At 40.9% G+C, this 26,906-nt stretch overlaps 4 protein-coding genes across 7 annotated transcripts; 1 reads left to right on the top strand and 3 right to left on the bottom strand.

The window, feature by feature from the left end:
* Nucleotides 1-12,115: 12,115 nt before the first annotated feature.
* Nucleotides 12,116-12,526, bottom strand: RB195_019591 (uncharacterized protein; the record flags this gene model as incomplete). The annotated part of the gene is made up of 1 exon (XM_064187510.1): nt 12,116-12,526. One exon carries the CDS (start codon nt 12,524-12,526, stop codon nt 12,116-12,118), a length of 411 nt encoding a protein of 136 aa, XP_064043391.1.
* Nucleotides 12,527-13,006: 480 nt separating this feature from the next.
* On the bottom strand, nt 13,007-16,933 carry RB195_019592 (uncharacterized protein; the record flags this gene model as incomplete). 2 transcript variants are annotated; one of them, XM_064187512.1, is made up of 6 exons in its annotated part: nt 13,007-13,387; nt 13,495-13,777; nt 13,840-13,939; nt 14,076-14,164; nt 14,370-14,479; nt 16,781-16,933. In XM_064187512.1, 6 exons carry the CDS (start codon nt 16,931-16,933, stop codon nt 13,007-13,009), a joined length of 1,116 nt encoding a protein of 371 aa, XP_064043392.1. The 2 variants fall into 2 exon arrangements, with proteins under 2 accessions (XP_064043392.1, XP_064043393.1); XM_064187511.1 differs by lacking the exons at nt 14,076-14,164; nt 14,370-14,479; nt 16,781-16,933 and adding an exon at nt 14,235-14,301 and having other exon boundaries at nt 13,567-13,777.
* Nucleotides 16,934-17,777: 844 nt separating this feature from the next.
* Nucleotides 17,778-21,296, top strand: RB195_019593 (uncharacterized protein; the record flags this gene model as incomplete). 2 transcript variants are annotated; one of them, XM_064187513.1, is made up of 2 exons in its annotated part: nt 17,778-17,934; nt 21,202-21,296. In XM_064187513.1, the coding sequence occupies 2 exons, from the start codon at nt 17,778-17,780 to the stop codon at nt 21,294-21,296; spliced, it is 252 nt and encodes an 83-aa protein (XP_064043394.1). The 2 variants fall into 2 exon arrangements, with proteins under 2 accessions (XP_064043394.1, XP_064043395.1); XM_064187514.1 differs by having other exon boundaries at nt 17,820-17,934.
* Nucleotides 21,297-21,491: 195 nt separating this feature from the next.
* RB195_019594 (uncharacterized protein) lies at nt 21,492-24,603 on the bottom strand (the record flags this gene model as incomplete). Of its 2 annotated transcripts, none has more annotated exons than XM_064187515.1 (5): nt 21,492-21,597; nt 21,652-21,747; nt 21,815-21,879; nt 21,967-22,073; nt 24,567-24,603. In XM_064187515.1, the coding sequence occupies 5 exons, from the start codon at nt 24,601-24,603 to the stop codon at nt 21,492-21,494; spliced, it is 411 nt and encodes a 136-aa protein (XP_064043396.1). The 2 variants fall into 2 exon arrangements, with proteins under 2 accessions (XP_064043396.1, XP_013308090.2); XM_013452636.2 differs by having other exon boundaries at nt 21,803-21,879.
* Between the last annotated feature and the right edge of the window lie 2,303 nt (nt 24,604-26,906).

Raw genomic sequence — 26,906 nt, forward strand, 5'->3', positions numbered from 1 at the left:
CGGGATAAACGCCTGCGTTATGGTTAGCTAGAATTCAAAAGAAAAAACTTCAAACTTCACAAATTCAGCTGAATTTGATATCATTCGATAGACCATTCCTTTTACTGCAAATTGATCTACTTGCAGTGTGGAAACGATGCATCGTGTTTTTGTAGAAACAGTAAAATTTTTCCTTCACTTTGCCCTCTTGACACCTTCAGGTCTCACAGTCTGCTGATTCAGACATGGCATAGTAGAGATAAAGAGGGTCCAGGGAAGTGCCGAATTTCTTGACTGGAACATTTATTCGTTATCAACAACAACAACAGTAACAACAGCAACGAAAACTGAGTAAATAATGATAAAGAGCAAATCATAGAAGAAAATCCTGGAAATCGGAAGGGTTGCGAAATAAACATTTTTTGTTGACAAATTTTCGCACTAAATCTTCTCTATCTGGAGCCGTTTCCATCAAGTTGTGGAAATCCATGAATTCTCGAATATACATAACCAAAACTACCAAAATGGTACCAAAATGTCTATTCTACGAGTATTTAACTATAACTTCACTTTAACCGGATTTTGTTTGCATCCAATTTCATATATCCTCAGGGCGCAGTTATCTCAGAGCCTGTTCCCTTGATTTATAGCAGTTGGTAATTTGGGAAATATGTGCTATTTTAAAAGTTTTTCAAAGTGCAAAATATTTTAATGCTAGCTACATTTCGTCCCTACGAATCGAATCATGTCTGATGATAAACAGCAAAAGAATTAAATTAGCTTCGGAAAAGAAACGCGGAGTGGCGTTTTTCCGTTTTCTAGCAAAGAATTACCATGGTTACTAAAAGTTTTCGAATTCTATCACTGCGATACATGCGGGGTTTTTGTCACTATGCATTTCTGAACCATTTCTTTCTTTCTCTTGTGTGACAAGCAATCAAGTATGGAATAAGCGTGGTGCAGTTCCTTTCTTTGGATTTTCTCATATATCTTTCTTATTCTCTAATTAAGAAAGTGAGCGCTTTGTGAAAGTTTTTCAGAGTTGAGGAGAAGGTAGATAGATATACATATCCATCCTCACGAATCGATTGTTTTCCGTGTCTAATGATATGCGGCAAAGTGAGATAGGCAAGGACATTGAAACAAGCTCCAATCCTTGATTATTTTTCCCCTGTCCTCTTTTCAATGGTTATTTTTCGATGAACTCTTGCTTTGTTGTTGAAATAGGTGAACTCGGACATCATCTTAATTTTTGATCGTAAACCTTACATGTAAAAATGGGAGGAACAGAAACAAAATTAGAAGTTGGAGTTGGGAGAACAAGAACTTTTGGTCTGTGGTAGAACTAGCGTGTCTAGTTATCTGCTGGAATCTCTTCAGAAAAAAAAGCCAAATTTGAGAGCTGAGATAAGGTTTGTTAGAGCTTTCAATAGCTTGCAAGAGAGATAACCGTTTGGGGATCCATCACTTCCTATCCAGTTATCTGGAAGATCGATGTGAGTTCCACTATAGAAATGCGTTTGCAGCACCATCCTTATGTAGTAGTCTTTTTTTTAGATGAGTTCGGCTCTTCACTAGAGCTTGAACTGAACAGCACAGCTGCTACGCTCAGTTCCTGTTGTTGGTATTCTACTAGAGTACTCGAGGCATTTTCAGAGGGTCCTAACTACTAACAACGTGTTTCAGATTTTGTCAGCATTGGAGTGTTCAAATATTAGAGTCGAAGTACAACTTGAGAACGAATTCGGTAGCGATGCGAAAGAGCCGTGGTGTTTGCTTAAAGGCATCACCCCTCGATTCTGAGGTGGTGCAGATTTCAGGTGGAGTATTCGTATAAGGGATGGGAGACTATGGAGAGGGGGGTGATTCCGTTCATTTCTTCTTAATTGCCGTAAAAAATGGCCCGGAAGATGCGGCGCCGCACAAGGCTGGCGCGCTCCAGTCGAACTCCCTGTGGAAAATAGTGCGCCAGAACACCTGAAGCAGTATCTTCGGGGCAATTTTTTACGGCAATTAGGAAGAAATGGACGGAATCACCCCCTCTCCATAGTCTCCCATCCCGTGTACGAATACTCCACTTGAAATCCGTACCACCTCAGATTCGTGGGGTGACGCCTTTGAGGAGATTCTTCCACGATCCTTTCCCAAGATCTACATCAGGAAACGTGTCTTTAGTTGTAAGCTAGACAATTTGTTTTTGAATATACAATACATCAGTATCCCCTCACTGGAATAACCTTTTGGGTTGGTTGCCATCTCGTTTACGACAATTCAGAATCGTTTGCGGTTTACGAACTAGCTTGTTCAGCGACTTGCGGGGCTTGCCGATGTATCAAGTCAGTGTTTTTATCCTTCCAGACAGGTCTAATGCCAATTTATTGACTCCAGAGGGATAAAAGGATTTTTGGAGTGGTGCGCAATCGAACCTCCGATCGATTATACTGAAGCCGCAGCAGAACCTTTTACCGACTGCGCTACACCGCCTAGGAAAAAAGTAATGGTTGTTAATCTTCCGCACAAGTCTTTGAATTGAGCTAACTTGAACTCATTAGATGTCCTCTCCCGTGGGCCGCTCTCATTCAACTCCAGTCTGAAGCGCAGTCTTTTTGCACCGCTTCACGTCAGTGCGCAAGCATAATGTCCTGAATCTATTACCCTCACCATTTTCAAAAAGTGCAGCAGTCTGCCGACTGCAAGCTGATTAGCTCCCGCTACCAGAAGGTTCGTTCCCATATATCGCTAACTCGGAAGCTCCCGAGCTCCCTTTACTCTTTTCTCCAGGATCGCACTTTTTTGCTGGACATGTCCATTTTTTTCTTGCTTACGTTAACTTTGCACACTACGTTTTCTCATTGCTGTAAAAATAAGTACACATCACAAAATATAGTCAGATCAAAACGACCTGAAGCCTAGTACTGCTGCGTAAGCGGCTGCGCTGGAGGTGGCGCAGTTGAGCAACCCGCTGCTGTCGAGGTGGGACCTTCTGGCTCCACTTGGCAGTCCAGAGAGAGCTGACGGGATCGAGATGGGACTGTCGCTGAATCCACTCGGACTATCCAGGTGAGTGGAGCAAGAGGGTCGCATCTTTGCTGCTCCACCGCGCTACTTCTACTGCAGCGGATTACGCAGTTGCATTAGACTTCAGGTCACTTTGACCCTACTAAAACTTGCTGCAAAACTGTTGAAATGCAACTTTGATTTGAAGTGTCGGACAAATGGAGAATCGAACGTAAAAATTTGCCCTTTGCGTATGTCGGAATACGGAAAAGGAGTGGCAGAAAGGGACTCTGGTTCATATTGATTTTGTATACGATTGATTGATTTAGCTGTGTATAGCACAGTCGGAAAGAGGTTTTGCTGTGGCTTCATTATTGAAGGGTCGAAACCGCCTTGGCGCCATCAAGGCCTTTCATCCCTCCGGACTTGATCAAATGCCACCTCAACTGTCTGGGAGGATAAAAATATTCACTTGACGAATCGGCTCGCATCCGCAATTCATTTCACAAGCTGCACACGCGCTAATCAACCATTTTGAATGGAAGGCGAAAGCGTTTGCAGCACAACCCCGTAGGGATTGGCTAACACCGTGCACTACATCCCCTTTTTTGATTTTCTGTGGTTTTTATCTGTCCATCTATAACACTAGGTTTGAATCGAAATAAACAATCGTGCATTTCTGGATTTTGTTCCTAGTTTGTGCCAATCACAGACGAATTTGTACATGTTCTTCGTTGAAGGTCGAATTGCTGGAATACGTTAAAGTACATTAAGGTCTTTCCACATCCAAAATTCGATATTTCTGGAATGAGATCTTAGCGCATTTTCCCCTAAACACAGGTTCTTGCGGTGACCAGAAGGCTGTTTGCCGGGAATCAGCTACCTAAGACACAAAAGCTCAAATGAACACAAATTTATGTCATTTTGACGCTCTATTGCCCGTGAGATGATAAACGGTTGTAATTTTGAAGCAAGTGAAAATTCCCGCTGAACGGAGATTAAATACAAGGATTTTGTCGTTGCGCGATCTACTTCCGAAAAGATTTTAGCTTTGTATGCGCTAAAGATTTTTGAAGAAGTGTTTTCAGCTTGGTATTGACTGCATAAAATTTCACTCATAAACAAACCTCGAACTGAAACCGCGGTAATCCTCCAAATTGTCTGCAGTCCAAGTCCACGTTCAGATGCCAAACAAACATTAATCTTGAGCAAATCTCCATTGAACGAATGCAACACAAGTGATAATAATAATAATAATAATAATAATAATAATAATAATAATAATAATAATAATAATAATAATAATAATAATAATAATAATAATAATAATAATAATAAGTGAGCAATGATAAATAGCAAATGAAACTAGTATCAATATCAATCAAACTAGTGTTATTTTGGTGGAAATCATAAAACAAGCGCAGGGTTCGTAAAGAAGGAATTTTCTTTGTGTTTTGCTCACAAATTGAATGGCCTGCTAAGTTTATTTTATGCTGTGCAAGAGTTTGTGCTCAACAAACATAGTGTTTCCGCAGAGTTTAGTGGCGCATTCCGGAATACTGTTGTGCAAATCAGGGTCCCACAAAATATTTCAATCATTCACTTGTTTACGTTGCACCTCTAAACTCTGAGGGAAACACTTCGTTTGTTGAGCATAAAATTTTGCATAGCATAAAATAAACTTAGCAGTCCACTCAATTTGTGAACACAAAGATAATTCCTTCTTTACAAACCCTCCGGCTGATTTATGATTTCCAGCAAAATAATAGGGTGTCCAGTTATCCCAGAACCTCCTCGTTAAGCATACGCTATACGGTTGTCTCAGATAACATGGCCCAACCACTCTCATTCGCCTGCAGGTTAAATCTAGCAGATTTCTTCTTTTTCCGCCTTTTATTGCAATTTTACTATATACATCTCTCACTTGAAAAAATCCTTTTTCAGAGTCTCATTTTTGAACATTATTTCACTTTCATTTCTGAAGCTATTAGGTTGAGTCATAAATAACTTCCGTTTTCTTCTCCATACATTTTCAAGGTGGCAGGGTATTGAGTTTCTCTGCTAACTCGTTGTTGTTGTTGTTTGACGTGGATTTGGTTCCAACATTGATTTCAACATAAACCCTCCTCCCTGTGGTTCGCTTTCAAGCTTTTTTAGTTGCTTAGTGAGTAGAATATCATTCCTTTTTACTTCCAATTTCTGAGCGTCCGGTTGTTACTCCTTTACCATCCACACTTATTTATTTTGAGTATATTTTTTGAGTCGTGACCGAATCACTGTTACCCTGTTTAAATTTCCAAAACTTTACAAGTCATAGGCGTTTTTTTTGCTGGTGTTGCTTAGGTGATCAAAAAAAAATTAAACGAACGTTCACTAGCTAAAGAATAACGGAAGTTCTGAATGCGTAGTGATAACAGAGATCCCTAGTTTGGGTGACCCATTGTAAGCGTAAACAATGACAACAGGTACCATGGCGGAAGCTATTTATTACTTAACCTAATACATTTGTGTTATTGTTGTAGTATTATTTCTATGAAGCGCCTTAAATTCTAGAAACATTTAATGCACTGAGAACTCGGTTTGGCGGAGGAAGACCTTTTCATATATTTGTCTACAATGAGATAACAATAACTTTGGAATTATGAGTAATTCTTTGATTTTTCCCCCAAAAAACTGGTTCTGCAGGAAAAAAGGATGGATGCGATCCTTCTACTTATTCAGCCACAAAGAGGTGGCAATATGCATGAAAATATACACATTTGGTACTATGTTAGCCAAGGCGGTGCAACGTCTCCTTTTCTGCTTTGAAATGCAGAAGACGGAAAAAAGGGGAGAGAGGCTACGAAAGGGAATTTGTTGGTTTTTACGTCACGCGAACTGTCTCTCGAACAAGAGGAAAGCAATTAGAAATGCATGAGAACAATGTAGAGGATCAACGTTGCCGAGTCGTGTGAGATGAGCTTTTAAATGTCCTGGATTTTTCAAATTTAGGACACAACTCTTCAGCCTAGAAAATCAGATATTATGCAAACGGTATTCTGGGTCCTGGATCTGATAAAGCAACGTTCTTGTTCTCGTATTTCTTTACGAATTTTGGTCAGGAGAAGCGCTCTTCCTGAGTAAATAGGAGCAGCCATGTAATCCTGTCAAAACATTCAACTCGCCTTTCAGAAAATGTCATTTTTGCTCACTACATGAAAAGTTAGGCGTAATCTAATTTGATTTCAACAGGTGATGTTGATTCCTTGTGTGTCGTCTCAGCGTAGAAGACGTCTCGGGTTGTTTCTAGCGAAACTCTGTTGAATTCTCCGCAGCTTCTTTCCTTTATGCCATGAGATTCATGTAGCATCCTCAGTTTTTGTTATTTTCACGGAAATCCTTAGAATTCATCTTTTGTTCTTGCAAACCAAAGATGGTAAATAAATCCTGAGATGCTAAAAACGCGCAGTCAGCCAGTCCGCTGAGTGCTTTGGATTGAATTTCCATTTCTTCAGGGTACGCAATCTTGATCTTCTTGGTTTGGTTTTTATTTCTGGCAGTAGTGCATTCTTGCTAGTGATGCAAAGTGCTTTATTTAAAGAGTGACGAACTATCATCAGTTCAAAGGAGAACCAAAAACATCCTTTTTCAAATTGGAAGCCTGGAGTTTTGGAGTTTTATTTAAAAAAAAAACCCTAAAGCTGCTGTTAGTTTCAGAGAAGTCGTGAAATCAGAAGCAATACTTTGCAAGAAGAAAACCCGCCTCACGATCATGTCAAAACACTTTGACGCTTAAATTCCTATCATTCTGATCTTGGTTTATTTGAGGGATGTGCGGATGCTATTCACGCTGTTCATAATGTAGGCCGCACCTTTGCGAACTTCTATAAACAATTGTTCTTCTTCTCGTACTCTTCCAAATCCTCCAGCACAAAGATAAAGTTGAAGTGCCTTGAGCGGTGTTTGTACTATCTATAGATTTAAGTTTGAAAGAAGTTAAGAAGCTTCCTTTTTCAACTGCTACTCAATGTTGTACTCTCATTTGTACATGTTCATGAGATTGTATATCTCAAGAGCAGATACCATAGATCTTATGGAAATTCAGTGAGATAGAGCTATGTTCTCGTATTATCCATGAGCAGTATATAAAAACTACGCAACAGCTCTACTTTCAGCTCTCTATGTAATAATTTTAATCCTCTTCTGCTTTAAGTAAGCTCTAGGGAATTCACTGGATGTGAGAATTACTGAAATGTTGACTAATTAGTATGCAGATAAGTGTGTGGGTAATTAGTAGATTATGCTTTAATATCTAAATTACGCTACACTTTGTATTAGGTATTTAAATTGCAACTTGCTTATGTACTTAAAGGCATCATGCCACGAATCCGAGGTGGTACGGATTTCAGGTGGAGTCTTCGTATACGGGATAGTAGATTATGGGGAGGGGGATTCCGTCCATTTTTTCCTAATTGCCGTAAAAAAACGGCCCGAAAGATGCGGCGCCGCACAAGGCTGGCGCGCTCCATTCGAACTCCTTGTAGAAAATAGTGCGCCAGAACGCCCGAAGCCGTATCTTCCTGGCCGTTTTTACGGCAATTAGAAAGAAATGGACGGAATCATCCCGTCTCCATAATCTACTATCCCGTATACGAATACTCCACCTGAAATCCGTAACACCTCAGATTCGTGGAGTGATGCCTTTAAAGCAAAAGTGCTGCTTCATCGATTGGCAATCACAGTAGGCAATCTGTTTAAGTGCAATAAAAAAATTAGAATTTTAGCTTGAACCTATGGATGACTGCGGTGATAACACTGGCTGCACGAAGAAGATTCTCTCAAGCACCATTCAGTGTTTGGAGACATTTATGAGCATTTTTGAGAGTAATTACAGCGCACAAGTAATTACAGAGAAGTGTAGCTCAGACATTTTAGAGATGTTTTCGAGCAAAGTTTGCATGTTCTCTGAAACCTACATGATTTGCTTACCTGATTTTCAATTTAATTGAAATTTTTCTTTTTGGAAGCGATCTCCTGTGCATATCATTCGAAATTCTTTGGAGTTTTATTAATTCGCGAAATCACAGGTCAAAAGGTTCGTAATTGCCATAATGTGGAAAAAAAAACAGAATGTCCTGATATCACTGTTTTTCAAGATGAAAAACCTATGATGTAAGCGCGATATGGGTTTACATCTCGATATTTGCGCTCCGAAAGACGTTAGATACTGCGATTTGAGAACTGAAGGATCTACAAACAGTACGCAAATCCCGAAGATGAAGATTTTTTCCACCTTTATAAAAATTTTCCTCAGGACATCTGTTTGAAAAAATCGGTTTCTGACTCACTCTTAAATTTGTGCGCAGAGTGTTGAACTTTTCGTAACATAGGCTTGCACAAGTGGTATTTGGGCTTTCTCTTCAATTTGGAGTCACCTGGAACATTTCTGCAGGTTTAGATGCTATTTTTATCCTATCCTTCCTTCCATCATTTTCCAATATCTTGCATATGCAGCGGGGTGTGCTTCCTAAATATTAGAAAAACTTCCATTTTTTTACTGCTTTGATCTGAAGCAGGGTCAAACGTGGTGATGGGACACGACATTCTCGAATATATCCTCCTCCCTATCTTCATCGTAGCTGCGACAGCTCTCCACTGCTCCCGATTCAGTATGTTGGAAGTTTCGTGTTTCGAAGGAGAAAAGTAGAAAATTAGCCAAGGAACAAACGGCGAATGTGAAACTCGAAAGCTGACAGAAGCGAAGAAACACAAGGTAGTGGAATAAGCAAATTTGCTGGAATGTTGTTCATATTGATATTGATATTGAAATATTTTCACTTTTATTCTATTTTATTTTTATTCTAAAATCTATGAATACGTTTAAATGCTGATTAAAGGACAAAGTCACTGGCACATAAAAAAGTATAAAGTCTTTGGCGTTTCAATCCACTTGGGATGCGCCAACGCGTTTTACTGGAATTCGTAATCGATGAGGTTTTGGAACGCGTGTTGGCCTATACAGTGACTTGCGGGGGCCAGTCGATGATCAAGTCAGTGTTTTTATCCTCCCAGACAAGTCTGGTACCAATTTATCGATCCCGGAGTGATGAAAGATTTGCTTTGCACGAGGGCGGTTTCGAACCGACCGTGTGGCTACAACGGACTTCTAACCGACTGCGCCACACCCGCCCTTCATTAAAACACGTAATATGGCAAAAACGATAAGATTCAGGTTCATAGGTCGAATTACTGAGGAACGACGAAAAAAAAAACACTCAAAAATCAGCATTTAGTTTCTACAATGTGATAATGAGACGACGCAGGTACGCCACCCCACAGAGTCAAATTTTTGCGAAAGATTAGAAACCTGAAACTACTGCTAAAAGATGAAGGATTCAGTTACACGTAAACAGTTTCCAGCAGTTTAAAAGTAGGTTTAATAGAACTTAATTATCAAAAAAGCTCAGATTCTGTGCACATTGCTATGTCTGGGAGATCGCAAATAACTTAGTAATTAGGAAGCTGAGAGATTTATTTATGTAGTCTCAAGTTCGACCTTCTTTGCATCTTGGCATTGCAGAGGTGGATCGTGCACTACTTTGTTTAGGCAGAACCAAGATTGCTATACACTTTCATTCTGGCTGACGTTTCAGCTTTTTCAGAGCCTGGAAAATCAGAGACACATGTAGTCTATCCCTTCAAATGCCTCGTAACACTATAAGATTGCACAGAAAAAGGATTGCTCAATTCAACGTCAGAGAAGCAGACCACAATAGCGCTCACCTCGATAGCCGTTTAGCCGCGATGTTAGCGGAACAGCGGTTGTTTTAGTTGTGCCCTTAATAGTAATTAATAACGATGCCCCTTGCATCGGACCCCGTAGGTAGTATATGGCAATATAGATCTTGATAATGCGCCAGCTCATTGCTCACAACGATGCATTCTTCTTTACGATTAATGGGTGAACTCTTCGCTGTTGTGTAGAACGCATTCAATGTTTTCCGCACCAGGACTTCGAATTCGTGACAGCTATGTTAAAATGGGTGTTTTCACGACACTGTTTGCGATGAGTAACGTGAAGAGGTCGACGATTTTGATTTTACGAGCCCACCTAGGTGCTCCTTGACCCGAGTACATAGTGCTCTTCCTGCTTCGCCAATGTACTTAGCCCCACGTAGTTGGCAGGTGATCAGATAGATAAGTCTCGATACCATACAGTCCCCCTGGTTTCCATTCAGACATGCGACGCAGTTTGGTGTCTCGCAAAGTTTGACATTGCGTACTAGCTGCTTGTCATAAGCATTGCGTACTAGCTGCTTCTTCAGGTTTGCAGGTAGTATGTCCAGTACTACCATCTATTGTCCTCTTTCTACTCTGCCAATATGTTCTTGGAACTCGATTTCGGTACCATCTTGTTTTCCAATTTCGCCTGTGTAAATGAACCTGGACCTTGAGAAACGGCAACCAATTGTCTATGAGTTTTTCCCTCGTGATCTTAACCTCGGGACTGTTTATTCAAGAGATTGAAGCAAGAGAGAGCAAGATTCAAGAGATTGTTCGTTTCGGCTTGCGTTCGACAGATTATGCAACAATCATCTATGTATCGGGAGTACAAAAGAGGTTTGCGTTTAAGTATGGGTTTTCCATCTTAGCCATGAAAGGAAAGGCTAACGTAGGCGCAAGTCTTTGTCCCATGGTCAAGCCTCTAATCTGGCTATAGCCTTATCCAGACCAGCGATATATTGAACATCTTGGACATTAACTTAACAACGTCACTATTTGCTGTATCGTCAATTCGTACATGTTCAGAGACTTTTAGTGTTCGAGGAGAATAGTAGTGTATTTATATAGTTTTCTAGACAAGAAGATTTGCTCTACGAAATAGTCATAGCGTTTTCTGCAATATCTTAGCTTTTTGGAATTTAGCTGGGAAAAACGGTATAGTCCTGGAAATCGGTAGGTATAGCTTCTGATAGAGAAAATCCACGGCTACAACATCCTGGTTCTGATAGAAAAAATCCACGAATACAACATCCATCCTACAACTTTAAGTTGCTCCGAATTATTGGAGTTTGTTTTGTTCGAAAAATTTTTAATTCTGCCTCACCTAAATTCCAAAAAAAAACTAGAAGGTCCCAGAAAACAGCGATGTAACAACTTTGTAGCCCTCTAGAGAATACCATCCAGAGTATGTATTTCTCGAGATCCTTTTATCACGAAAATATTTGCGATTTTCAGACCTAAAAATGTGCACACAGCAATTTAACAATCTGAGCTTATTTGATAATTAATTTCTATTAAGTCCACTTTAAAACTGCTGAAAACTGCGTTTACATAGATTCTGCTTCTTTTGGAAGTGGCTTCAGGTTCCTGACTCTTCTGCAAAAATTTTACTCAGGTGGATGTAAAAGTTACATGGCTTCAATATTGTCAACACGTTGTACATTTCTGAAACAAAATGTTAGAGCTTCCATGTTGCTGTCGTGGGCGTGAAATATCGCGAGGTGTGTGTCGTCCATGAACATAGTGTTGTCCAACCTTCTTGATCTTCTTCGAGACAGAATTAATCCATACGTCGTTAATACATATGCTACGAAACCTTACGGCCTCTTTCAGCTTGAATCCGACCAACTCCTCAAAACTCGTTGAACAAGGCGATCTGCTGGTCTCCTTTTGATATAACCGAAGAAGCGAAGCCGATTTTCTGTAGCCACTTTCGATGGCGGAACAAGATCTTGGCATCTTCCACATGTCATGCCGGTACACTATGTGCCATTGACTTCTGCGTAAAGCTCTTCATTGTAACATACACTGGTCCAGTAAACTTCAGAAGTCTTGAAAAAAACCAGCGATTCAAGAATACAAGTTAATTAAAGTTAGTTATAAGAAATTCAAGAATTCGGTCTAGAAATGGTGATAACGTGAAGAAAATTTCAATATCAGCTTACTTTCAGTGCATTCAAGCTTCTCCATCACGTAGAAGGTGCGGCCCAAGTCTCCGATTTGTACCTCAAGATGGGGCGAATTGCGGGCAATTAGACTCGCAGTTTGATTTCGTTAGCGATTGTGGTCGGTCATAAGCACTTCGTTGAGGAGTTGAATGCGGATATGGCCTTAGTCCATCTTTGCTGAATATCTTTCTCGTAGCTGCCGATGTTCCTCAACATACAGCCCAGGTAACAGAACTCATCGACGAGTTTGATTGGTTGTTCACCCACTCCGATTCCCGTTCGAGGTCTCGAAAAGATCCACATCTGCTTGCATTTAACAGGGCATAGACGTAATCAATAAGCTGCAGCCAACTTCGGTACAAGGTTGACAACATGTTGAAGTTTCGTACTGCTTTCCGCGAATATATCAACATCGTCAACGTACTCGAGATCGGGTGTCCTGATTGTGCTAGAATGATATCGGCAGGACACTGATCTACTGTTCTTCGCATAATGTCGTCGATGGCGAAATTGAGCAGGAAGGGTCCTGCCAATAGCTCTTGTCTTACTCCAGTTAACTCCTGAAACAGTGTTGTACATCCGGCTGGTGTTCGAACTGCAGCAGTCGTTCGTTGATTCATGTCATCAAGCAGGTGAACGAACTTTCTTGGCACTCCGAAGCGAGAAGCGCGTTGAGTAGAGTCGAAAGCAGCTTCAAAGTCCGGAAATGCTTATTGCATCGGCTTCGTGTACCGCTGCCAGATTTCGATCACTCTCCTAATGGTGAATACCTGGTCAGTCGTAGATCGGCTAGGACGAAAACCAGCTCGCTCGTGGCGCGCTGTTTCTTCGCGATGCTTAGTAAGTCGGTCTAGGATAATGCGCTCCAAAAGCTTCTACATAACACGCAACAAGGAGATTCCTCGATAATTCCTAGGGTCCGTGACGGATAACTTGTGGAGGGGAATTATGATAGTTTGTCTACACGAGTCAAGTATAATTTCGTCTACCCATATTGAACGGATAACTTTTGTCATTTCACGAATCCCAGACGGAGTAAGATATTTCAGCGTTTCTGCGCTAATCTCACCGTCGTCTCCATCAGATTTTCCATCTTTCAACTAAACCAGAACCTCCGATTCGGTCGGTGGTTCCTCGTTAACCGCATACTTCGGCCCATTAACATGCTCGAGTTCAGAATTTGATAGCGCTTGCCGGTTCAGCAGTGTCTTGAAGTGATCCCTCCGAATTGAAAGGGTTGCTTCACCTTCAGCTTTTCCACTGGCAGTGTTGAGGACTGGAGAACATCTTTTCATCTTGAAGCTATACTGCTTCAATAAAGCATAGACTTTCTGCGGGTTCTTCTCCTTCCACGCCTTTTCAAACTTCCTCGCTCTCGACGTCAACTCATTATCACGATCTTGTTGCAGTTGACGACACAATTTTCTTCTAAGGCTGCCCGCAGAGTACACAACCACGCGGCGCTGAACTCTGCGGGCAGCCTAAAATGCCTTTATTGGTTGAAATCGCCAGTGGTGCCGGCGACACAAACAAAATTATACGTGGATTTTGTTTACGCAGATGCAAACTTCTTCCGCGACATTTGAACCGGGAGCGTTTCCTTTGCAGAGTCCTGGATGCATTTTGTGAAGAAATCCGCGTTGCAAAGCTTCTTTTTAACCTGTACTTCAACATGAATAGACACACGTTGGCGAAAATTCGTTCTGCAATTTTCGTCTTTCAAATCTGCCATGTCGATTTTCGGTTGAAGAGGTACTCCCCAGTTTTCCTTTTGAAACCGTTTTGAACAGAGTCGAAAGCAACGTCCCGAACAGCTCTGGATTGTCGGATAACCGTCTGATTGATGTTCCTCGTCAGAACCCGCAGTGGCGCTGAAATTTGAGAGTTCTCTTCTTTCGCTTGCGCATCTCTCCATGCGTTAAAAGGGTTGTACCGTGCCACCCGAGCTGATGGCGTCGATGAGTCTGATGGCGTCAGGCCCTTTTGTTCACATAAGTCAAGCAGACGGTCACCGTTGTCCAACATGCGCTCTGCTGAATAATACCATTTTCGTAGCACATCAAATTGTTGTTCAAGTCCCATCTTCGCAATTCCGAAAATGACCACCTGCTGGCTGGGTATTTATTTTATATATCAACGCGTTGATTTCATAGTGGAAGGCGTCCTTACCGTTGTCCTCAGCAATTTCCGTAGGTGCGCGGGCACTTACGATCCAGTGTTTACGTCCTCTGCGATCCCGTTGTCTTACGAAGGCGCATCTAAACGACGTTTAACCAAAGTCCTCGGCCAGGTTGTTGTAATCGTTCCTCACAACTATCGCGGAGCCACCTACTTTCTTCTCCTCAGCATTGCCGCGGTATATGGTGTTATTTCCGATGCTGGGTCGATCTCTCATCTGCAGTGCAGCAAACGGCACAGAGAGATATCACAGAAGCCTAGACAGGGCGGCTTGTTGGAGTTCACCCGACAGTGTTCGGCAGTTCAGCATGAATGGTTGGTAGAACGAATGGTTGTTGCCAAAGATTCCTAGCTCCCTTCAGTTGACCTTTCAGGTTGTGAGCTGTGGCGATGTGCTGGATGACGCACCTTTTTGCAATTTATGGTATATGGTATGTTATAAGGTCTTTCGCCATATAACAGTGCAGGTCATATAGCTTGATTTAATGTAATATTTTGTAATGTACGTAATTGTTTAATACTACGTAATATTTTGTCGTGGTTATCATACTCTCCACCATTCAGTACCGCCCACTGCACACTCCCTTACGACCCCCGATGGGAAAATCCCATCACATGCTTGAGACCCTGGTCTGAAGGCGCAAAGTCAGAACATCTTATGGTAGCCGTCAGAGAATCATTCTTTCAGAGCGTTGCAGATTAGTTCCAGATAATCTCAAAAATAGTCTCTCCTATATTTCCGGTGATCAGTAGCGTTATTTTTGGAGCCGTCAAAACAAATGAGTTGGCTACAATAGATGAAGAATGAAAATAATGAAATGAATGAGTGAGTAAGCATGTATGTAACTTTATTCTGTGAAATGAGAAAGGACATTTTGACCAAACTATTGCGTTGTGCGATTTTCCCACTTGAAAATGTAATGCTGTGACAGTTAGCTTTTTGTAGTGAACACCGCAGAATTGTGCTAGTCGATATTTAACCACAAGTTGAAGTATTTGCCTTTTTTTATTTGCTCAAGTTTGTGTATTGAAAGCAATGATATAGGATTGTTTTTTCGAGTCCTTCCATAACTTTGCTACATCTACGTTGTTCTTCTTGTTTATCCTGTTTCCATCTCAATGAGTGTGTTCTACGCAATTCATTAAAAAAAAATCGGGTTTTACCAAACGTATCTACAGATTCATTTGTCGTTAAGAAATTTATTTATAATAACAACACACGATAATGGCAGTAAAACCTGATGTCCAAGCTATCATTTTTGTTCACGTTTCCATAGAAAACCACAAGTAGAATTGCGGTATGCGAGTTAGCATTCGTTTACGTTTGGTTGATCTCTTATATTTTCAATTTTTTTTATCACGTTCACCTATTTCTCTTCTGATTAACAAAGTGAGATTTTTCTTACTATACAGAAGACCTGATTGCAGTTTTCAATAATGTTTCACTAAATGTTGTTCTTCAAGTGGTTGCGCTCCACTTATTTATACAGCCTATATTCATTCATTCACTCATTCATTCATTCATTCATTCATTCATTCATTTGATCACTTATTTACTTACTTATTTGCACGCAAATTTATTCATTCATTCATCTGTACATCCATTAAATTCTGTTTCACAGTTCCTTTCGCGTGTTTTCCGCATTAGGAAAAGCGAGGCAACAAAGTAAAGACTGATTTTGGTTTAATGATTCGAAGAGCAGCGACGATTTGGTTCTTTAGTATCTTTCCAGTTAGAGTTACCTCTTCTGCAGACTTAAAGCTGATAACAACTGAGAACCAGGATAGATCCGAAACTACTTATGTGTCATAAAACCGTTGCATTCCTGACATATTGAACACGTCCGTGACTAAATTTAATGGAATAATAAATGTCTTGATATTCAACCACTACCAATGTCCTTGCCCTCGTCTTATTTTGAGGTTTTCTCTCCTATCTTTGCTTAAGTTTATTCTGGTTTTTCCTTCCTCATTGTTTTTTCTTCTCTGGAGATAGTCTTACAGGGTAGTCAAACCGTATTTAAAAAAATCCTGTACAATACTTGCTTGTGTACTGAGTCAGTGACCTTCACGTTCTACACACTTGAAAGTTAAGCAAGCCATGCAGGATCAGAGAATTGAAAAACGAGTTGCGCTGTGAGAGAGTATTCAACCATTTATTCATTCACATGCACCGAAAGTGTATGTAAACAGGTGCACTTAAAAAAAGAAACACATTTCTTTCTAAATGAGCGCAAAGCTTTCGCACTTAAGTTTCTAGGGAATAGATTCTGACGTAGTCCTCTTCGTGGGAGCCAATAGATCGATGTCCTCTTACAGAAAAAATAAAATGTACTCGTAAGAGTCCTGTTCCCTGGGGAACGATCAAGAGGTACCCGTATGATGTGCCGCCGCGTATCCAGGAAGCTAATGAGCGTCGATAATTGCAGAGCGCGACTCCTGACAGCGTCACAATTGCCACAGTACGCTTCTCTTCTGCTACGTCTCGCTCACGCCCCGTCCACACCGTCTTCCTCGCGCTTTTCTGTTGCCCGAATACAAAATATTTCGTATCACTGAATTTAGCAAGTGTTGGATGACCGACCTAATCCGTATGAAGAGTTTGTTAGGGACCATCGGCGAATCTGGGCACGTGGAAGAGGGTTTGAGAAGGGTATTTAGAAGAATTTATTCGTTTATTTGTAGAAATTATTCACGTGCACAGCGCGAATTTCGTCCCCTGTTTTTGCACATCTAGTGTTCGGCCCGTTGTTTGCAGTTTTCACGCCAAACAGATATGACTCTCCAATGTAGGCGAGATCTCCACTCTCCAATGACTTCTCCATGTAGGCGAAATTCGCCTTGTGCATGTACGTGACTTCAACGGTTCCTTGCAATCAGTGCATCACAAAATTGACAATATTCCGATTTCTCGGCGAAGTGATAGGAATAAGGTTGTAGTTCACTCCTATTATCACGCTTGATTCCTTCTGGTAAATCAGGAAAAAAGCATGTAGAACAACCTTATTCTGGGATGAGGCACCACCGAATTTGGCAGCTCTTACTGCTGACTTGATTCATACTACTTGAATTGCGGGCGTTGAACAAAGACGAAGTTGTCTGCTTTCTATCGTGCAATAAGTTGCATCGTAGGAAACTAAGTCACATAGGGGTATTGTAGAGTCTTTTTCTGGAACTGTTCGGGAGAAATAATAGTGCTAATATTTGTAATCGTGACCTGCATCTCATATCCATCCGTAGACAAGTCCCAACATCGTAAATTTCACACGTTGTATTCGAATTTGCTGTATTATTCAAATATCGTGGTTTTTAAGCGGTAAAAAAACGTGCATAGTTGCTAAACTTCTAACTTTTCAGAACGTGCAGGTTACTGCTTTCTTCACCACGTAAGCTCTACCAACCAACACTTGAAAACTGTTCGATTTGACTCTCCCGCTTTGCACTTTTTACTCTAGGGGCTACATCTAATCTCCTTCTGTATCTTCGCCGGTTCTAAGTTAAGGGCTCACCTGCACAAGATCGAAAACAGTAAACAATATCTGAGATCCATCTATAGTGACTTTCGATTGATTGAAGATCCTATGTTCTACGATAATGTGCTCATTCGTGATCTACAGAGCAAAAGAATGCAAATTTCTCATTTCTCGAATTTGCCAATACATCTTTCCCATATCATGGTTTCAGATTGTGGCTATGAAACGACGACGTCGGTTCGCGTGCCGTTTGGTGCGCATAATGTGTGGACGCCGCCTGCCACAAACATGGAACACAGTGCTCGTGCTGTATACTATTCACATGTACTTCACAGTACCGATGATGGTCGCTGCAGGGATAAAGGACAAAACGACAGGTGGTAACTCCGCTTTCTCTATCTTGACTACGTTTCTGAACTGCTGGAGATTACGAAGAAAAAAGATGGGAAAATTTTCCCTGAGCAGTAACATTTCATAGCACAAACGGAAATACAACACATAGTTCAGATTTCGTACACCGTTAATCGCTAGCGCTTCTGGCCGTCTGAACCCCATACGAAAGTTTTCTTTTCAGGATATTTTCACAGCTCCTGTAGGAATTAGGAAATCCGTGTTCGCGCAGCATAAACATTATTTAGAGTGAAGTTTTTCATAAAAAAAACAAGGGTTTCTGTATGGTTTGCTATTTGGTCATGTGCAGCAGCAAAATGACTTAAAGGCAGCATACCACAAATCTGGCGTGGTGAGGGAATCCGCGGGAAAAGCTAGGACGGGGTTGTAGATTGTTAGATCCGCGATGGCTTCGCTCATCTCCCCCTCATCATCGTGGAAAGTGCCGTTTTTCACGACTATTTCAGCTGCAGCGCTGAGGGGACCGGAACGTGTTCATAGGGGCGCTTTCAACCGTACCTCCCACGAACTAAAGCGGTTCCCACGTAGATTTTTTACGATAATTAGGTAGAGATGAACGGAACCACTCCCGATCCCGCATTCTACAAACTCATCTCTAGCTTTTCTCACGGATTTTCTCACCACGTCAGATTCGTGCTATGCTACCTCAAAGCTAGCGTATCAAAAGCTGACGATAGCTGGATCTCTTGGGAATAGACAGGAATACTGACGTAGTTCATGAGTGTGAGCTTGGTCACGTTCAATTCTCCTAGTAATTCAGAAAAGTTGTGTGAAGTAGCCTGTGTAATTCCATCTTTACAACGAAGCAACCTATTACGCTATAAAAAGCGATAAACGTGATCGTCGTCCAACGTTAATTAAACTAATAGAAATCGAATAAGCAGCGGAAGATGTCCCAGCCTTACAGTCAGAGACGCACTGCAGATTGCTTCGCTCTTTTACTCGTAGTGAGTTGCATCGTTGGAGACTGTACAAGGCTGTTTTAATTACTCCTCTCATGACTACTGAGGTGATCGAGCGTGATAAGGGTCGTATTTCTCCCTCCATCTGTTCGCAGATAGACTCCAACAACTTCGGCTTCGTATGTTTCCTAGGCAACATTGAGAAAAAATACATTGAAAGTCGAAAATATTGAAAGCAAAGTTGACGGTTTTTAATATATGCTTAAGGAGAAGGAACCACAATGGGTTACGTTCCTTTCGTTGTCTATTTGCTTACTATTACGTTGAACCAAATGTTTTTTAAAACGTTCATTACTTCCAAAATTAAAAGGATTGTTTATCCTTGTGAGGAGACAGTAGAGTATATTAAAGAGAAAATGGGTACAAGGTACAAAGAATAGACCCTGCAATACATTAGGGACTACTACGACTGACTACGCACTACTTCGACAGAAGACGAAAAAAACTCCACCCGCACTTTTCTTCTCCTGTCGAACAATTCCCATCCTTTAGTTCGGTTGCCAAGTCTCCGAGTCCAGATCGTTTTGTAGCCTCCCCTTCTACACGAAGTGCTAGACTCTGGCACTCGCAGCACACCAGTGCAACGGTTTGGGGCCCATTTCAGTCCATTACATCGTTTTGTAGTGTTCTCTTTCACAATTTCTGCAAATTTCTTTGAATCATAGCACAAGAGTTCAACGATTCAGGACTTGGTTTAGACCGTTACATCGGCCATGATACATTGTAATAAGGCGAATTGCGGATAGACTCGCAGCATGACCCCTTTGACGGCGAAGACCGAACAGAGACACTTGGTCAAGGAGTTGAAGGCCAAATTGCCTTCAGCCCATCTTTCCTGAATATCCTTGTCGTAGGTGTCATAGCTATTCCACATACGACCCAAATAACAAAACTAAATCACGAGTTCGATTGGTAGTCCATCCACCCTGATTTCCACTGAGGTTCTCGAGGAGGCCCACGTCGGAGTGCATTTGTTATCACGGAGTCCCATTTCGTAGTCTGCGAGTAATTGCGATACAAGGGTCACAACATGCTGCAACTTCGCCTACTTTGCGCTGCTTGAAGCAAATATTAATACATCGTGTGATAGGTGTTCCGTCCACTGTGCGTGTTCACTGACTGGTCGAGGGATGGTGCTGAAACGCTGCTGGTGCTAAAACAACATCAACAGGACACTGTTCAACTGTTCTTTCCAAAATGTCATGGACGGCAAAATTGAAAAGAAAGGGTCCCTCCCTTGTTTCGCTCCATTCTTCACTTTAAACGCTCAAATGCATCCGGTTGGTGCTCAAACTGCAGCAGATGTTTTTCTCTTCGTATCGTTAATTAAAGGATAAAAAGGATAAAGTGTTTGGCGTTAATCAATTCGCTTGTGATGCGCCAGTTCGTTTAGTTCAATCCAGAATTTTTTTGAGGTAGCCTCGGTAGGTTTGTAGGTAGTTTATAGGTAGTCTGTAACTAGCATATGTAGTTGAGGAAACGCATAGGCTTTGCGAACTGCCCCAACATTTTGATCGCTCTCCTGTCAATGAACAATTTGTCAGTCGTCTATCGGCCTGGACGAAAACTCGCTTGTCCATCACGGGTAGTTCCTCCGTGATCTTTAGTACGCCGACACAGTTTGGTCCGTGGAGATACGAAATATAAAACCGTGTGGATTACACGCAGCAGTGATACTTTTGAGCCCTGGCCTTCTGTGAGACCGATAGCTCCTTGTGGAGGAGAATTGCTCGTGTCTCTACGAGTCAAGTACCTTTTAGTCATTGCTTATTGAATAAATGATCTTCTTCATCTTATGAATCTTAGAAGGAGGAATAGATGTTAGTAGTTTCTCGTTAATTCCATCGTATCCGCCAAATTTTCCACCTTTCATTTTTTGGATACATGTCAGAACCTCCGACTCTGTCAATTGTTGTTCGCTGACTGCATTATATGTCAGCCAAAGGACGTGCATAGTTCAGAGACAGACGGTGCTTATGGGTTCAAAGGTTTTGAAACATTTATATTTTCTGCATCACCTATTACATTCAGTTCGTGAGGCACAGATTACTGGTTTTCTCCATAAATCATACGGAAACATGCAATTTTGCGGTTAGTATTTCCCTAGACAGATATTTTCTGAAGTGAATTGCATCGCCGTTGACAAACCAGTAACCTTCAGGGTACTGATGTTTTGTTTTGTGATAACTGCCAAAAATTCGCTCTTTCTTGCAGCGCAAACTCGTTCTCAAGTTGCAGCTTTCTGTCTCGGGTACAATCCAACATTTTCAGGACTCCTTCGTCCATACCGAGATCTTCAAAAACAAGGAATCCTACTTGGTGACATAGAAGACGATGTTCTTGACATTTTCTACGAAAATGCTTGAGAAGTTCTTCTGCAATTCTTATAAATATTTATTATTCGAAAATATGTCTATGTGAACTACATATCACAGGTCGTTTGAGTATAATGTGCTAGAGCAGGAGGCTAGTTCTGTTTAAGCAGGTACAGATAACGTAGCATTAATAAGCTTCCACAGAACGATACGAACACAGTGCGAGAACACGAATAGTTTGGATATTCATAGGAGAATGCTGAAAAGAAGGGGAAGCGTGACCATGATGCTTAGGTGCCATTCGGGAACCGCATTGCAGTAGTCCTCGTTATTGCAAAAGCAGTACTTCCATCTACAATATTGACAACATTCACTGTTTTGTGCTCAGTCGATTGAACGAACGCACCTTCTCGACGGAACCGTGGCGTCTTCATAATCGTAACACGATCCGCTTTGTACTGTAACGCTGTTTGTGGGAGTTACTTGCAGGTTGTTTCGAGCCCTAAACGCGAATTTTCCGCTTGTGTGCACATTTATTTCACGAAATTTCTGCGAACCAGCAATCAGACTTGTAGGTCGTGTAGGGAACGCCAGGTGACATTGGATCACTGATCTTCACACAGTACAAATCCGACTGAAAGCAACACAACCGATCTCAGGTCGAAAGAGATAACCCGAAAAGAGAGATTTTGGAAAAAGTGGAAAAATCGTAGAATACAACCTTGCATTGATTGTTTAGATTGTTGCAAGTCGAAGCTTCAGTATTCTTCAGTGGATAATCTCCTTGCCATCCATTGCACTGATAACATCGAAGAGTTCCAACATACTCTGAAACGTGATCACTTCCACGATCTCAAAGCTGGAACACGAAACGCAGCGTTTTGTGCAAGTCCACAAATGTAATGGGAATGGCGAATTTCTGCGGATGAATATAAATAAAATACTAAATAGGAGAAGTGTGGAGTGCACCAGTGGCATACCTCCTAATTTTTTTGAATTCTAACCACTGAAAATTTTCCCCTTCGCCGTCTTCGTCCCGACTTAACTTCGACTTACGTTAAAAAATCGTAGTTGTGGAAATTTGTCCGGTAAGCAACAGAAATTTGCTTTAATTTTCCTGGTTACCCCATTCATAATGTTGTGTTTAAAAGTTTTACCAGAATATCACAATAATTTTACAATTCAGAAAGAATGCCCACATTCATAATTCTAACTATAAAGTGAGGATCGCGCATTCCAAACGGATTGATTAACGTTAGACACTTCAACGCTTATCTTAAAACAATGATGCTTCTTTTTAAGTTCCATATCTGCAGATAGATTAGGAGTAAAACGTCAAAGATGCAAGATCAAAATTATGCACATTTTCTGCGACAGATCCATACTCACCACAAGAAAGTCTAACGAAATTGTCGAATTTTTGGTAGAGTACTACTCTCATCATCTCCTAGTAAATTTTACGATCCATGTTGTGATGTTTCTTGTTTGTTTTAAAAAATAATCTAGATCTGAATAACATGAATTTACTCCTTTTCGGGGTAAGAGAAGACCCAGAATTTCTTTGAGCGTTCATTTCACGCTTAGGAATGGCCTTCAGAAACCGTGTGAATTGCGCCTCTTAGCTCAAAGATAGCGTGTCGTTAAATTGACGCAGTGGGAAGCCTAATCGGAAACGTAGAGTTTGGGGTGTAGATTACGAATATGATCGTGGCGCCGCTAAGCTAGGGTGCCATCGGATCTATAAAGCATCTCATCAAGACTTTCATTTCCAATATAAGAATGTTGCCTCCAACTCCGGCTCTACCATTTTTCCTGAAAAATCCACGAAGTGTAATGAGCTGTTTCACGTCCGCTTTCTCTCAGCAGTAAATTCATTGATTTTGCTTGAATGGACTGCTGAGGAGACTTCATTGATTGTCGACTCGCTCGTGGACGCAGCGCGTGTACCGGGGTAGCTTCTAACCTTCCTTGTATCTTCTAATTCACCTTGTAGGTTCGAAGACCATCTCCCACGCTGTTTTTCGATTAGGGGGTTGAGCGTGAGCGCACCTATACTCGTAATATGCAACCCGGACTCCGAATTGTCTCCCACAGAAATCCCTGATTTCGTGGGAGACAATTCGGAGTTTTTCGTGACTTGCTTGCCTTCAGTGGTGAGATCGATCATCTGTTTCTTCACCTTATGGAATAGGAAGATCTCCGTTTTAGTGTAACCTTGCTTCATTACCGCTAAAATGTGAATTTAAGGTTATAAAGATAACATTGGCTTTTTAGCTAGTTTTCTATTTACCACCAAGTCTTTACAGTGTTTATTACTGCATGGACCTGACTTATCGATAATACCCAAAGGCTTTGAGTAAAGAGAAGGCGTGACGCCACATCAGCGTGTTCGCCGACCCCACTGAAACTTGTCGAAGCTAGCTTTGGTGTTCAGAATAGCAATAGTAGAGTAGGTATATTGTTTTTATGAAGATCAAACATTTCCTTCTCGTTTCCCCCCGGAAGAGCAAGAGATGAGCAATGGATACGAGGAAGGGGTGAGGAGAACACTTTTGTTGAGAGAGAAGAGGATTCCCACGTTTCAGCACATTATTGGGATGTCTCTCCGGTGTTGTCGCTGAAGTTCACCTATGCTCTTCAGTCTCAGCTGTGCCTTGATTTACCAGCTCCGAAAATGAGGTATTCAACCCAAATGAAGAGACTTATATTCTAACGATAGAGTCACCTGGCGAGTGAAATATTTTTGTAATTCATCAACGTTGCTGCAGTCGCAACCTTTCGGATTCTTCAAGGAAGTTGATGACGTTGTGTGGGCATCCTAATTATCCCCTGTCACAGATGTGGACCATGTGGGACGTTTTATGCCACTTTCTCTAGCACCATTCAAAGTAATACGAATATATCCACTGTACTATATATGTACGAAAATATATATGCGAAAATTTTATTCCTACTGGTTTTTATTACATAGAAGATTAGATGACTTGCAGCGAGGAGTGTGTCGGCATGGACCCGTAGTCAGTTTATGTTGTTATCCTTCGGTGAAAATAGTACGGGGCTGTATGTAAAGTCATGCGCATGGGTAAATCATGCACGTGAGAGGTCAGATTAAAGTTTTCGAACTTTTATATTCTGTCTGGCATTAGAACTTGGTAATCGCTTCTAGTTTTGCTTACAATGATTTCAAGGGTTGTGCTTTGGAAAGGAAATAACGAGCACAAGAGTGAGCAGTGCAAGCGCGTGCTCGTCTACGAAATGTAACGGTCACCAACGCTAGTGTATGCGTGAACGTATGCAAACAGAAATTAATAGAGAACTCACCGAAGGCAGCGAAGAGCAAAATAATACGGATAGCCATTTCCGAAAAGGACACTTGGAATAACAGAATCGGTATCCAAGCAGCACGAAGCTATAAAGCCGGGGAGATGATGGCTTTACCAATTTCCAGACTACGCACTTATGACACGAAGATTGAAAAGAATGTTGCTCTCCATGGAAAGAAACGCTTTCGGCAATAAATCCTTCCTACGACCTGAAATGTAGCATTACGAAAAGCCGAAGCTGAAGCGGTTAAACGATTTTAAGAAGGCAGAAAAAAATTCTGGGAAATAGAATGATTCATAAAGGATGTATGGGAAAAGCGATGTGGTCAGCTAAAATACGTTTCCACTTGAATACCGAATGGCTAATGATGACATGAAATAAAACGCTCACGAAAATGATCCTGGAGCGACGTCCTCCAGTGTGATTGCTCGGATAGAAAGACTACTTCATGCTAGGACTAAGAGTTCAATGATGAGTTGTATAATCGATACACTTTGATTCAAGAAAGAATCTTGGTCTGCTTCAGAAATTTTAATATAACACTTGTTCCAATAATAAGTGAGAAACTAAACCTAGAACATTTTTTTGGAATTTTTTCGGGGTGTTACGAAGAAATACGTACATTTTAGGGAGATACGTTAGAGATGTATGTGGGGTATGTATAGTAGCAACTTCAATCATAAAATCCACGGATTCTCATGAAAATTTTCGGATTTTTCAGCGCAACAACTACTCTCAATATCTTAGGAGGATTCTGATGTTATGGGCCAAAAAATCCCTTATTTATTTATTTTTGTTTTTTTTTGAAATCTTTACCAATTTGAGATTACATTTGCTCTGCATACGAGAAGTTTTGTTTATTGCCATATCGGTGCCCAGTGCTACTCTGTAAACATATAAATATGTACATATTCAACCAGGAACACAGTGGTCGACTCATTAAGGGAAATGATATTCCAGCACGTAATTTTCGATAAACTTCGAGAAGAGTCTTTTTTAGACTTTGAAGGCAACTATTTTCCGTTGCAAATGCATTGTAGGAGGATATTTCTCGTTCATGGTGCAACACGAAGTTTTGGCACATATCACTAATGCTAAGAGACTGCAATTACGGATATTTTCACCTCTTAGGCCCTTCCTATTGATTAATAGAGTAGATAAAAAAGTATGTGAGAACAACTATTAAAATAACAATGAAAGATCATTATAAAAACTAACGGTTGGTGAAATTCGGAATTTCATATGCATTTAAACATCACGTTTGCTTAAGGATAGTGCATGTGTACCTAGCATCAACGTAGTTCTCTTGAATAACGCTTTACGATGGTGCCAGTGACATGCTAATCTCTCGGATTTCTTAACTAAGTTACATGGCACAATTGCGCATAACTCAGAAAAGTTTTCAATTTCAATGTTAACACTTCATCTCACATCTATCACACATTGCGGAGATTCTTTTTTCTGGGAAAAACTAAGAGCGGGAGTTCCAGTCAGCATTCTTTTATTTGAAGTAAATGAAATTGTGCCTTATTGAAATTGTGTAAAACATAGATTCGATGGCGCAGTGGCGGTCGCGAATGAATTTTTAGAAACAAACTAGTTATGCACGATTTCAAAGACTTTGTAGTCGTTAGTGGAGAAAAAGCAGCAGATTTTTGCTCCTCTTCTTCCTAGTTTTTCTAAGGCTACTACTAACTTTCCGCACTGATTCGACTTCACGTCTCCGTCCCGAATCCGTTGGTGCTCGAGGCGATGTTCTAAGCGCTGCCGCCTTGTGAATTTTGGAATTTAGAGCACACATCACAACCATTGTCGGATTTTCGCCCGCTTAACTCACGTCTTAACCGAGGTTTTTGCTGCAAGTGAACAAAATGATTTCGAACATTTGCTTGTTCACTAAAACTTTGTCGTTAACACCAAACATTCCAATTTGAAGTTCAAGTCGTCGTTCGTAGTATGTATAGTGAAGATGTCTTCTAAATTATAACGTATTATGTTCATTCAAAAAAAATTGAGTATATGGTGGTGTAAAGTAATGTGCACAATTGAAACAACAACACACTCTAAAACAAGAAGAACCATAATCTTCCGGTATGATCGTTCGAATCTGATCAGGCAACATTATTACATACAAGCTATAGCTAAGGCGGAATAATTTCTACTTCGAAGATGGAGATGAAAAGTAAGGAGGTGGCAGAAGTATAATAAAAGAAATTACTCGTGAATGCAACATAGACATTGTTTCAATACGCAATTCGTCAATTTCAATAGCTCCTTTTCTGAGGAAATTGAAATTATGGAAAGTTCCATTTCCTCTTTCTTTGCATGCAAAACTTT

This window comes from Necator americanus, chromosome II (assembly GCF_031761385.1).
Source record: "Necator americanus strain Aroian chromosome II, whole genome shotgun sequence".
Classification (NCBI taxonomy): Eukaryota; Metazoa; Nematoda; class Chromadorea; order Rhabditida; family Ancylostomatidae; genus Necator; species Necator americanus.